At 41.1% G+C, this 13,089-nt stretch overlaps 1 protein-coding gene across 1 annotated transcript; it reads left to right on the top strand.

Annotated features, from left to right (window-relative positions):
• Nucleotides 1-1,049: 1,049 nt before the first annotated feature.
• Nucleotides 1,050-12,889, top strand: cnih2 (cornichon family AMPA receptor auxiliary protein 2; the record flags this gene model as incomplete). The annotated part of the gene is made up of 6 exons (XM_080483029.1): nucleotides 1,050-1,130; nucleotides 4,084-4,152; nucleotides 10,536-10,583; nucleotides 12,442-12,554; nucleotides 12,631-12,774; nucleotides 12,862-12,889. 6 exons carry the CDS (start codon nucleotides 1,050-1,052, stop codon nucleotides 12,887-12,889), a joined length of 483 nt encoding a protein of 160 aa, XP_080339155.1.
• Nucleotides 12,890-13,089: the final 200 nt, after the last annotated feature.

Genomic DNA, 13,089 nt, shown 5'->3' with positions numbered 1-13,089 from the left:
ATATTGATCCCTGCTAACTGAAGCCGGCGTGTTCAGTGTGCTCTGATATTCTGCTTGTAAATCATCTGGAATGTGTGAGATTGCGATCATTGGATCTCGCACCTCACTGATTTGTACTTCTTACTTTGCAAAAAAAAAAAAAAAAAACGGACTCCCTTTCCTTTGCTTTGTGAAGAACGTAAACTCTCCGACGTGCAAAGCAATACCTTGAATCTGAGACAGTTTAGTAATAAAAACAATAGCAGGCCTTCAGTAATAACGCACACCGGATCTGCCAACTGTGATTGTTTACAAATGTGGTAGATACGACTTAGATACGTGCGTCACTCTTGGTGTTTTTGATTCAGAGCAACAGATGAACTGAAAGCCATATAACAAACTGCTGAAGAGTCACAAGCCATAAGCATCTCAGATGATAACCCTCACTGTTCTTACTGCGCTCGGTATCGGAGAGGATCCTGTTGTCAGCGTGTCAGTCAGACTCAGTGGTTTGTGTTACTGAGAGAGAGAGAGAGAGAGAGAGAGAGAGAGAGAGAGAGAGAGAGCAAAAAAGATGTGTAGGCTTTGTCTAAAGCCAAACTACAGAGAGGAGGAGGAGGAGGAGACAGACATTTTGCCTGTCAGAGAGTGAAAAGAAGAGCACCGGACCAACAACAGACAACTGTGGCTGTTAAAAAAAAAGAAAAGACATTTAAGTGCTTCCTAAATCACAGCGACAGAGGAGCCGTCCTGCTGTCAGACACACACAAAAGAGAGACAAATGCAGAGCATGAGTGTGAGCAGCAAAGCCACAGCTTGAGCTGATTATTGATTGTTACTAAAAACAGTGCTTTACCTGGAACAGTTCAGACTGAAGAATAACCTCCTACAGTGAAGGAGGGAGGAAGGAGAGAGGGAGGGAGGGAGGGAGGGAAGGAAGGAGGGAGGGAGGGAAGGAAGGAAGGAGGGAGGGAGGGAAGGATTTACCCATATTATTGAGAGGCAGAGCGGGGAACAAGTTCCCTTTCTCCGTCTCGACCCGTCTCGTCGTCAGGCTGGCTGGGACAGCCATGGCATTCACCTTTGCGGCCTTCTGCTACATGCTCACCTTGGTACTGTGCGCCGCCCTCATCTTCTTTGTCATCTGGCAGGTGAGTGACACTGGAACTCGCCACACACACACACACACACACACACACACACACACACACACACACACACACACACACACACACACACACACACACACACACACACACACACACACAGAAACTAATGCGAAGGGCCCATGAGCACTTCATCGTCCCACACAAGCCGACGAAAACATAGCTGCCCACACACGCACACACGCACACACGCATACACGCACACGCACACACACACACACACACACACACACACACACACACACACACACACAGTTCAACAAAAAACACAGAGACACAGACATTAATAACTTCATAGGTACATTTATTCCCTGCAGATTCACTTGAACTTGTAACTTCAGCCTCATCCGTCCTCACCGCTTTAACCAACTCAAAGTGAACCGGTGTGGGAGGAGCCAATGCCAGCTGACAGCGGACAAACGCCATGATACACTCAGATAAATCACCAGTCTGGATGAAAAGCCTCACATGCACAGGGAGAACATGCACATTCCACACATACCTGAAGAATGCTACCCACTTCACTTGAGTCCTCGATTCTAACCCAAAACATGTTCATGCATCTTCTATATCACTTTAATTGTGGCGGCTGGCGCTGATCCCTGCTATCACAGAACAATCCCAGCGTGACCGACAGTCACACCTACAGAGAATCAGTAACGGTCTTTGGCCCATGAGATGTAATAAACAGAACCTCAAAACTGCACACAGAAAGGCCTTTTCGCTACTACACCATCTTGAAGACCCTGAGGATGTGTACGAGGTTTAACGTGTGTACGTTTGACTCGGTTAATTCGCACGTACAATCAACTGCAGCTCCTGCAAGCCTTTGACAGGAAGCTCAAAGATGTCAGCCAGCTCCTGCAGCCCGGGTTTGATCCCAGAGCACCAACTGTAAACACCTCCTCAGTCAGAGTGTAAAGGGTCCAGCAAACTGCACGTGACGAGTACAAAGAGATGGCTGAACACGGCCCTCTGAACTCTCGCCGCCAGGCTGGTATGCATCTGCCTGCCTCTGGCATTTTGGTGGAATTTGCACAGACATCGCTGGGGGGCCAGGGCACCTACTGGTCACACAAATACAGACTCGGCAAACCACAAAAAAAAGCTTTGCTCTGTCACCTTTACCATATTAGCTCCATAGAGGCAAGAGTAACGTGAAATACATAACGCCTCATTATGAATATAAGGCTTGAAATGACTAACGTTCCGATTGACTAAGTGGGTGAGACTACATATGAGTCAGTCAGTGTGTCTGCTTGTGGAAGAGACGGCGAGAAGCGTGCGTCTGGCTCGACACCCGACCATGTGATTGAAATGCCTATCAAACCATGGTTTTACACCCCCACGCCCACCCCACCCTCCTCCTCCTTTCCCAGTCTACCTCCACCCACAGGCCCAGCACCCCCCCAACTATACCTTTCAACCAATCAGAAGACTTTTTTTTCCCCCACTGCTATAGTAACCATGGTGCCCGCTGAGGGGCTCAGCATGTCGCCATGGAAACTGCATCTGTTTACAACAGAGCTGTGTGAAGGAAGACGAGGGCGGGAGAGCCACATAGGCTCATAGGGAGAGAGGGGGGTGTGGTGGTGGGGGGTTGAAATTAACAGGACCATTTCCATCTCAGACAGGCTAAAGTGTTCTCTTCTCCGCTGCCATCCACCACTGTTGATGCTCACTTACCTGCTAACAACGCCAGTTTATCGCTCTTCAACGAGCCATCGAAACAGGGAGCTGCTGCTTCAAAGCCGAGCTGATGATGAGCACAGCTGGCGGCTTTTCCACTGGAAAATTAGTGGCACTTTATTGAGTTATTAATCGGGGAGCTGGGGAGAGAAAATTGTCACTCATGCTCGTCTCGCAGCGAGCCACCAACGTGGCGTCAGTTCAGCCCAAACACTTTCTCTGCTATGTCCTTGATTTATTAGACTTTGTTACGGACAAACAAAATTAGACAAGATCCTCCTTTGGACAACAATCCCTTCGTGCTCAGAATTCAAAAAGAATATTTTCATCTTCATAGATAATATTGAATTTTAGAAAAATGTTGAGGCAAAAATTCTCAGTTTCCAATGTGGACCTCCATCAGGCTGCTGTGTGTTTGATTATACACAATTTGTATTACACAAGATAAATTATAGAAGATTTTTTTTTTTTTTTTAAAAAGGCTAGTCAATTGTAATTGTCCTCAAATTGTTTTCTCCTGGAGCCCCCTTCAGTTTGCCCCCTTAAGAAATATTTTTTTATTAATTAATTACCAAGTATTTAATAGTTTTAAATGAAACACCACAGTAACTCTCAACTGAACTATGTTCCCTTCAATAAAACAATATGCTCCGTATTCTTTCGTTTCCAATGTGAAGATCATCGTCATTTCTGGCGACACCCAGGAGGGTCCCAGACCAACGGTTGGGAAAACTCACAATCCCTTCAACTCAATATAGAGTACTTTTGAGTTCATGGATATTATAAGAGTTCTCTTCACCTTCTGACGAGCATTGATTAGCTAAAATGCTGCCAATGTCAAACTTCTAATGTGCGCCTAATTAACAGGCTTCATATAAAGAGGCTGGCCTTATAAATCTGGAGGAAAATGGAAACGTAGAAAAAAAGGGTCACATTGACAACAAACCAATGACAAACTGGGAGGGGAATTTTAATCAGAAGAGCAACATGTTAGAAACCCAACAGGAGTTGGCAAACAGTGAAAAGAGCAACAACAACGCTCCAAGTAATTATGCATGTGCACATTCGCCATTAAATCAGCATGCGTGCGAAGAAGTGACTCTACAGGACGCAGGGTGTATCAGCGAAAGGCGTGACCATTTCCCCCAAAGGACAACCGCCGCATGTACATTACAGTTACAGTCAGTGTGCTGCTGGTGTTCGGAATGAGAAACATGCTCACACGTGTTTGTTCTCGTTTCCTTTTCAGATCATCGCGTTTGATGAGCTGCGCACAGACTTCAAAAACCCCATTGATCAGAGCAATCCCACCAGAGCGGTAAGAGGCCCCGCTGTTTCACTCCTTTCAAGACTCATCAAACCTCCACTCGCACTCAGAGGAATCCCTTTCCTTTCACTTTCAAGGAGAACATTCACTTATCCACGCACAAAAATGCTGAAAACAAATGTAGGGTTTCTCTCCTGGCATGTTACATGTGACTTCACATTCTCAGAGGAAATGATGTCTCATGAATACAATCCTTTAAACAAAAATACACTTTTGAAAATCTGTGCAATTTTGAAAATAAGCAGGGGTGGAAGTGATTGACATATATATATATATATATATATATATAGTTTAGTATATATATTTATATGACAATTTTGTCTCAAATGTGCTTAATACTGGGGATAACAAGAGTTGTTAAACTGTCCTTTACAATTAAGAACTTCATATTCATCTTCAAGTAAGATAAGGTAACAAATTACAAATACCTACATTACTTTAAGTGAGGGATACTAGCAGTTCTACTATATTGAGTTTTTTATTCTATTGTTTTTTAAAGGAGTCAATCACCTGGTATTCCCACATATCCAGTCTCCCTTTAACTGTCTTCAAATCAATTCTTAGTATTTATCAGGAAAAATAATCGAATATAGAACTCATTCCGACCCTTTTTCATACTGCTAGCATACGCCTGCCTCACGTTGATTGGCCTCAGGAACGGTCAGTCATGGCGGTAGCATAGTGATAGCATAGCAGACTTTTGCGCCTACAGAGATCCATGTCGCAGAGCAACACCCCCCGTAAATTTTAAATGAAATACGAGGGTCATTTGTAAATGACATGGAGTTCAAAGGTTATACTAATCCCGCTAGCGGCTAGCCAGCGGCTAACGACGTTTTACCAAAACAACACAGTGAAGCCAAACACTGTAGATCACTCCCACTTCCTGCCTTCCAAATAAAAACACTGGGCCATTTTCCTGGTCTGCGCTCGACTATAAAAAAAGATGTAAATAAAAAGACAGTTTTCATTTGCAAATTTGATCATGACACTTTTTGAAGTAAAGACTTAAGACGTCTGACAAATCTGCCTTGAACTTAGATATGTTATTGAGGTAAATCAAACAAAAAAACTCCTGATAATGTGAATAAAGAGTGACTCGTACCTAAGGTTACTTTGACAAAACTCCTTTCTGCTTTTACATGACTAAATTTCCCTTAACGAAACAAGTGAGCGTATTTAGTCGCTTCCTCATTTGTTTTGACTTTTCTTCCAAACTAACAGCATTACTTACTAACCACAACAATACAAACATTGAGAAAAGTGAAACTTGGATCAGGCTTTGACAATTATCACTAATACTGCACTATTACTAAATAGCTAATGCTGCACTGTGACACTAATAGGTCATAAATGTGTAATTTCTCTGCAAATAAGAAATTAAATAATTCATCCTCAGTAGTTTTCTGCTCTAATTTCTGAAATAAGTGTGTTTTATGTCAGTTTCTCCTTTAAAAAAAAATATTTTATTATATATGAATCACCTAAAATAACATGCTCACTGACATAAAAATAAAAATAAAAAAATTCTAAAACTTGCATCATCTTTCCATAAAACCTGAAGGATGTGTATTTCATTCTCAAAGCATTTCAATAAATTCTCAGTTAAGGGTCTTTCTCTTCTCACAAGTTTCGTTTGGGAGTTTATGGAGCTTCATCCTGAAGATCATCTCAGCTGAACCTTTTTATCATGTGGTGTCCAACAAGTATTGTGAGGAATATGACTATGGAAACATATAAGGCCTGCAGATGTTCTGAACATGATTGAGATTGAAATTTCTTAAATTTGCTGTTTACCGCTCTGAGAAAACACACACATTTCCCTCAGCAACGTTGCACTCGAGTGGTTTCAGTTCACGACTTGTACAATTTGTGTGCCGATCTTCAGTCCTCCTTTGGCTTTAATTTCTTTGCACCAAATATTTGCACTCCTCTGGAAACAGTCCCTTCTAATCTGAGCTTCCAGGTGATTGCAACAGAAGCGTGCAGGGAGTGTTTTCCTTGCACGCTCATTTATATGCAGATTGAACTAATCAGCTTCCCACTAAGACGTCTGCTCGTTGGCCTAATCATTTAGAGAGATCCATGCAAATGAAGCCGGGGTTTGTATGTGACACACTGCGCCGTCACCTGATAATAAGGTTCACGCCGCTGTAGCAGGAAGAGGCTCATTGACGCGAGGCACAGTTAAACACGCTCCAAAGTGAAAAGTGACAGAAAATAATCGCTGATCCCGTGTGGAAGTTTCTGGCTCCTTGCCTTGCAGACTTGCATGCTTCACTTTTTCCTGTAGTCTGTAGAAATGGGCCGATGGTGAGTCAGTACTGCGTGCCGCCGGTCGTTGCGCAAGTTAACAGCAGCCGTGAATCTCTTTTTCACAAGTTTTGTGAAAAATGTTCTGGCCATCATGTGCATCTGAACTGCAGAGGGAGAGTGATGAGGAGTGGGAGAGGAAACCGTGAACGCAGACTGTGGGAGTGTGGAGGCACGCCAGCTCCAGGAGGGTGGACACACAATCGCTGCAACACCTGTAAAGCACCCTGCCGCCATATACAATACAGCCACCCTCCTATAAATACTCCAGTCAAAGCCTTTTGATTCCCCCTCACATGGAAAAAAACAAAAAATGACATGTTGGTTTCTTTGGCACAAAAAAAGGAACGAATGCTGAAGATTACCAGCTTTGTGGTGGAGGGATTTGTATCAACTGGATGGTGCGACATCGTGTTGTCGAGTGAAAAACTAAACATGGGATCCTAACTGATGTCAGTATGTCAGATGTTTTCAGGAATAGCTCAATCTGCAAGGATGCAACGTGCTTGTCAACGGCCTTGAAAAAATGCACTGCTATCATTTCTGATGTTAGCGGCGTGTTCACTTCACTGCCGCCGTGGACAGAAACGACAAAAGCAGCAAATATTTGTCAGTGCGAGAGAAAAGAAAGAGAAGAAATGAGAAAGAACTGTGACACATGCCTCCAGATCAGGTCTGTGCACATAGAGAGAGACTCGAAAAAATGATGGTATTTAGTCTTAAAAAGGTGGATGACATGTCAAGTGATATTTCTCTACTTAAATCACAAAGCTCCCGACGTTTCCTTCGTTTTCAGTGTCTCTATTGATTAGTAAGTATGAAAAAAATTCAAAAATGTAGCACTCATGTACACCGCGACATGTCTCTACTGACCGCATGTTTCCTTTTTTAATTTTTGTACCGGAGCTATTGAATGAAGGAGAAACTTAGGTGACCTGACACACACTGGATCACCATGGAGGCTTCAACTATTCACATTAACAAACCACACATACTGTGTGTGCAGAGGGAGACCCCCTGCAGAGCTCCAGCACCTGCCCTTTTAACCCCTCCTGTATAAATGCCATGTTTGGAATTAATTAGTTGATTTTGTATTTTAGATTTCTTCTTTTAATTTCTGAAAATGAATCCTTATTATGAGATTAATAATCTATGTGGTAATATTTTGAACTGAGTTTGTTGTTTTGAAACAAAAACATATATAACATATATATATATATATATATATATACACAATATACTTAAGTGTCAAGATTACTTTTTCTATATTTCTATATTATATTTCAACCATCAAATTAATTTTAACAATTTTTTTAAATGAGTTTAAATTTAAGTTGAATTCAACAAAATTAATTTTAATAAAAAATTTTAAATTTCTAAAATTTCAACTCTACTTTAACTTGAAGTTTTGATTGAATTGAATTCAATTTTATTTATGTAATTTAATTGTTGTCATTTAAAATTTAAACGCTATTTCAATTTGACATTTTGATTTATATAAAATAAAATTGATATTAAATTTTTAACATATCTAAAATTTCAACAGTATTTTAAGTTGAAGTTTTGCTTGAATTAAATCAAAATAAAAGTCATTACGCTTTTTTTTTTTTTTTTTTCTTTTTCTCTTTTTTTCTTGTTTTTTTTCTTTCCCTTGTCCTGTTCGGCAGCTTGGGCCAACAATATGATGTGTCATAAGATAAGTCATTACGCTTTTAACATTTCAAAAATCTCAACCCTATTTAACTGTGAAGTTTTGCTTGCGTTAAATTGAATTAAACTAAATTAGAAACAGTTAATTGTTCCACTATTGTTGCTCTATTTCTGATAATAATTAAGGAGGAGAACAGTATTTTTGGTTGTCAGCTCTTGCCATTCAAAATCTCTGACGAATCCTAATCTGATGTAAAGAATTGTATCTCAGCAAATCAACCACTGTGCACAAATCAAGTATCTCACAAACTGACAACGGTGAGGCTGAAGAGTCGGCGTCTGGCTGCATATTCAGGGCAAAATCCACTTTCAGGCTGTCAGGGGAGTTTTAATATATGTCAACAGATTTATAAAAGGTGCACATGGCTCAGGCTGAAGGAAGTGGACATACTGGGGGCCTCTACACTGGTAACCGAGACAGATGCCTCAGTGCGTCATGAAATGAGTGGGAGAGTGTTGAGGCTTCATTAAATCAAGAGGAAATGTGGTTAACACATGCTGGCATGAGGCAAAGTCCTTGACATACAGAACACTCCTGCATATTAACTTTGGCGTATTTTTGTTTTATGAATTGAATGAAGCCAAACACATTAACAATCCATCTGACTATTGCCACTTGTGTTCGCCCGCTCTCTTAGCCTGAGGACAGCGTCAGAATATTGTAGGTGAAACCAGCCAGAGCAAAAAAAAACCTCCTGTTTGGGGAGCCGGCTAATCAATGGACAACCAAATCAAACATGGCCGTAAGAGGCGCTCCTCTGATGGCCTGTCGATGCACTAAAAGATGGATGGTTTTCATTTTACAGGTGGTAATTGAGCTCTTCGGTACGGCTCACAGGGGACGCACAGCTGTGAGGTTCTTAAGACAAAGCTCCACAAACACGAAGCCTGAGTTTAAACAATGGAGCATCAGAATAGTTTGCGACAGCGAGAGGCGATTAATCTGCATTTGTGGTCATTGATGGTGTTGTAGGGAGTGGTGGTGTTGCACTGCGATGTCTCATAAATGGCTTGTTGTCATTCTGATTCTCCTGCTTATGATAAAGGGTAATCATTACAAGCGCCGTTCAATGTGCAGTTTCATGCCTCTGCAGATTAGAACCTCTGTGATGATCTCAGCTTTATCGCTTCTGGATTCATTACAGAGCTTTTACACATTATGAGATGTTTTTATGTCTGCGTATGTTTGTAGATTTGTTCTGACTGGCTTCACATATGAATCACTGTCTTCACAGCTATGACACAATATTTTCTTCAACCAACAAAGAGAGGATGTTGTGCCCGCTGATGTAATAATATCTAAAACAAAGTAATGAAATAATTTTTAATGTAATAAAGTCAACGATATAATAACTTATATAATATGATCATTAAATTTTTTTTAAATTTTACAACCATAATTAAAAGACAGTGTTGCTATGCTATCTACTACCTATGTTTGATAAGAAAGCTGCACAAAACCTCAAACAAAAAGGAAATTATAACAAGTAATGCAGTGTAATTTATGCATTATTACATTATTGGAGGCAAATGATTTTTTTGATAGTACTCCGTAATGTAATAGCTTACTAGATTACAAAAATGGCCAACATTACATTATTTCATCTAAAATAGCCAATTATTACACTGTTGGCCTTCATTACATTATTGGTAATTACACAGGACCAGACAGTCAATTTATTCATCAAAAATTCTTATTCAATGAAACTATATTGCAAATAATAAAAATGTTCTGCCAAAAGTTATAGCAATTACTTTATTTTAATGAACTGTCAAATTTCCACTTACTATTAGGAATTATTGTAGCAACTTGAATTTGCAAGTCAGTGAAAAGGCAATATCAGGAGTATGAATATGAGCTTTGAAGTATTTAACTGATGCTTCACAATCTGTATGAATGCAGCTGGACAAAGAGCTGGAAATTTTGTGATGATCTTATGAGAAATCAATGATACGACTTTTTATGTTCCATAGGTTACGATAAAAAAAGGAACAGCAGTAAAATGAGATCAACTAAATTAAGGATGAAATTGCGAATTACCCCATTGTGGGTTAAATAAATTAATATCTATTTTACAGTTTCTGCAGAAGGGTTTTGTTTAAAATTGTCATATAAATTGATAAATAGTAATTCATTAATCTAACCATGATACATTTCACCACATATAAACTCATATAAAATGGATTTTGAACGTGTTGATTTAACTTGTTTGTATTCAACATTAAGGTCTTATGAACTGAAGTCTGTCCAAACCTAAAGCGTGTTGTTTTTGCCTGAAGACGATATTATTAGCCGCAGCAGGTACAACACAGACATTTTGACCAGACTTTTCTTTTTACGCACTTCACAGAGGGAGCGGATTCTCAACATCGAAAGGATCTGCAACCTGCTTCGCAGAGTGAGTAATATTTGTTTTGTAGTTTTTATTTTTCACCTGCTGGAAGTGGAAGACTCAGACAGCCATGACTGTTCCGTCTCTCAAACCATTGTGAAGGCCGTGACGCATGCGGATTCATTGTCTTATGTAGCCAATCACCCGCGGACCACAATTAGTGCGGCGATGGAGAATACTGTTGCAGTCACGGTTTCATTTCTTTGGGTTTATTTCGAGGTTTTGAGAGAATGAACTCAGTGTCCCTGGAAGCTCACACGCTGGGATGAATATGAATGTTTGAAAGACAGTCGGTATTATGAGCAGAGTTGCAATGTTTTTTTTTTTGCTTTAATTCAAGAGGAGCGTTTACACATCTACTGCTCTGTTAGTGCACTCATACCATACAGCACGCTGTTAATGTGCAAGGAGGCCATGAAGTGTTTTTCAATCAGTAACTGATGAATGACCAGTGGGTCGGTCTCTAGCGAGAACGATTTCTTTTATCCTTATGAGTTCTACCTGTGTGAGCTGCAGACATTTGCTGCCGATGAACAGGGTGGAGAAGTGAAGTGTGGCGGATATAGAGCCGCTCCATTACCGCAAAGGCTAATTGAAGGAGGATTTTAATGATACATGTTTTTCAATGACCTGCTGTCGTGTAAATTAATTTTTAATTAGGCTCAACAGCTGCTGGGGGACTCATGCAGGGAGGTGCACATGTCCGGTTCAACTTAGCCGGGCGGCATGCGGCTTCTTTCTCCATTGGCTGATAGATTCATGGAGCATTTTCTTTGTTCGCATGAGGCACCATGTCTCAAGTGAAAACGTATCGATTAAGAAAGGTTTAAAAAAGATGTCTGTTTCCATGGTAACGGCTGAAACGCTGAAAAGGATGCCATTGCCATGTTGAGCCACTAGTGGGTGCAGTTTGGTAGGGTTTTTTTTTTTTGTAATGAAACCACACACGTGTGCAGAGAACACTACGCTATAAACATTAATAATGGCGAATGCACAGACATTCATATAAAAAGATGACAGTTACATTATTATTACGGCGACTTTCAACTCTAAAAAAAAACTACCAAGTCCCAGGAGAATATGAACTGGGAGTCATGACACGCAAACCGTGTTGTTATTGTCCATCTACTCGCGCACGTGCATAAAAAGCTAATGTGTTAAAAACAAGTCTAAATGCCTCTGAAGTCTAATTTAATGAGTTAAAGTTATGTTCATGCTTTTGTCCCAAACGTGGTAATTCATGATGCCCCGTTCACGAGTAACTGAGAATTGTGAAAGATCCCACTTCCTATTTGGTAAAATACGTTGGAATGATGTCCTCTGGGACCATGTAGAGCCCCAAGAAACTAATGTGACTTCACTAAACATGATGGCATTGCTGCACCAGACACCAGAAACACATTTCTTAATAATTTTCAAAAGTAATTTCCTAATATTACATACTCAAATTGTTTAAATGAGAAACATCCAGACGTTGAGTGCCTGTGTGCGGCTTATCTAAATGACGACAGAGCTTTTGCGTGTTCATGTGAGCGCTCCGAGATCGGGAATGGGACCTGATGTGCTAACATGCTAAGCTAAGTCTGGGTTTAAGGACGTGAATCAAACTGCGGCAACTTCAGCCGTGTAAATAGAAATATCAGACTACATGTGTTTGAAGCAAATTTTGCACTCGTAACAGCAGCCAGCCATGAGTAACATTAACACCTTTCAGTGTGAAAGTGTTTCGTACACTGCACTCCTGCCTCATCGCGCAGGGAAAGAGTGTTTTCCGGGGACTCGCTGCAGCGCGAACATTTATTCATTTCATCCGCGTAACATGCAAAAGTGCTAACGACTGACTGCCTGCGTCTGCTCCGGTCAGCTGGTGGTACCAGAGTACTCCATCCACGGACTCTTCTGTCTGATGTTCATGTGTGCTGGAGAGTGGGTCACACTGGGCCTGAATATCCCGCTGCTCTTCTACCATCTGTGGAGGTAGGGGTTCTCCTAACGCACGTCTGACTCGCTCGTCCAGTGGGCGTCAGTGAGCCCAGCTTCCTGCTTCTTTCAGGTTTTTCCACCGGCCGGCCGACGGGTCGGAGGTGATGTACGATCCCGTCAGCGTGATGAACGCCGACATTCTCAACTACTGCCAGAAGGAGTCCTGGTGTAAGCTGGGCTTCTATCTGCTCTCCTTCTTCTATTATCTCTACAGGTAAGAGCAAAGTCAACAATCTCTTCAGTACACTGGTTTTTCAGACTTATATTTGAACAAATCTGTCTTGTGTGTTTGCCACTGAAGTATGGTCTACGCCTTGGTGAGCTTCTAACAAAGAGGAGACCTGAAGACTCAAGAGGAAAGTTCAGTAAGAAAGACACAGGAGGAGCACACGAGCACATGAACTCTTCTTCTCTACGGACTTTCTTGCCATTCTGACCTCGGACAAGAGGAGAAACCTGAGTGAATGTGAATGTAAAGGTGTTGCCTCAGTCTGATTGTGTCACCTTATCCCAGATACTGTTGTTGGAC

Source organism: Lipophrys pholis, assembly GCF_963383615.2.
Source record: "Lipophrys pholis genome assembly, chromosome: 16".
In the NCBI taxonomy this organism is placed as follows: domain Eukaryota; kingdom Metazoa; phylum Chordata; class Actinopteri; order Blenniiformes; family Blenniidae; genus Lipophrys; species Lipophrys pholis.
This window is presented reverse-complemented; position numbering and strand designations above follow the sequence as displayed.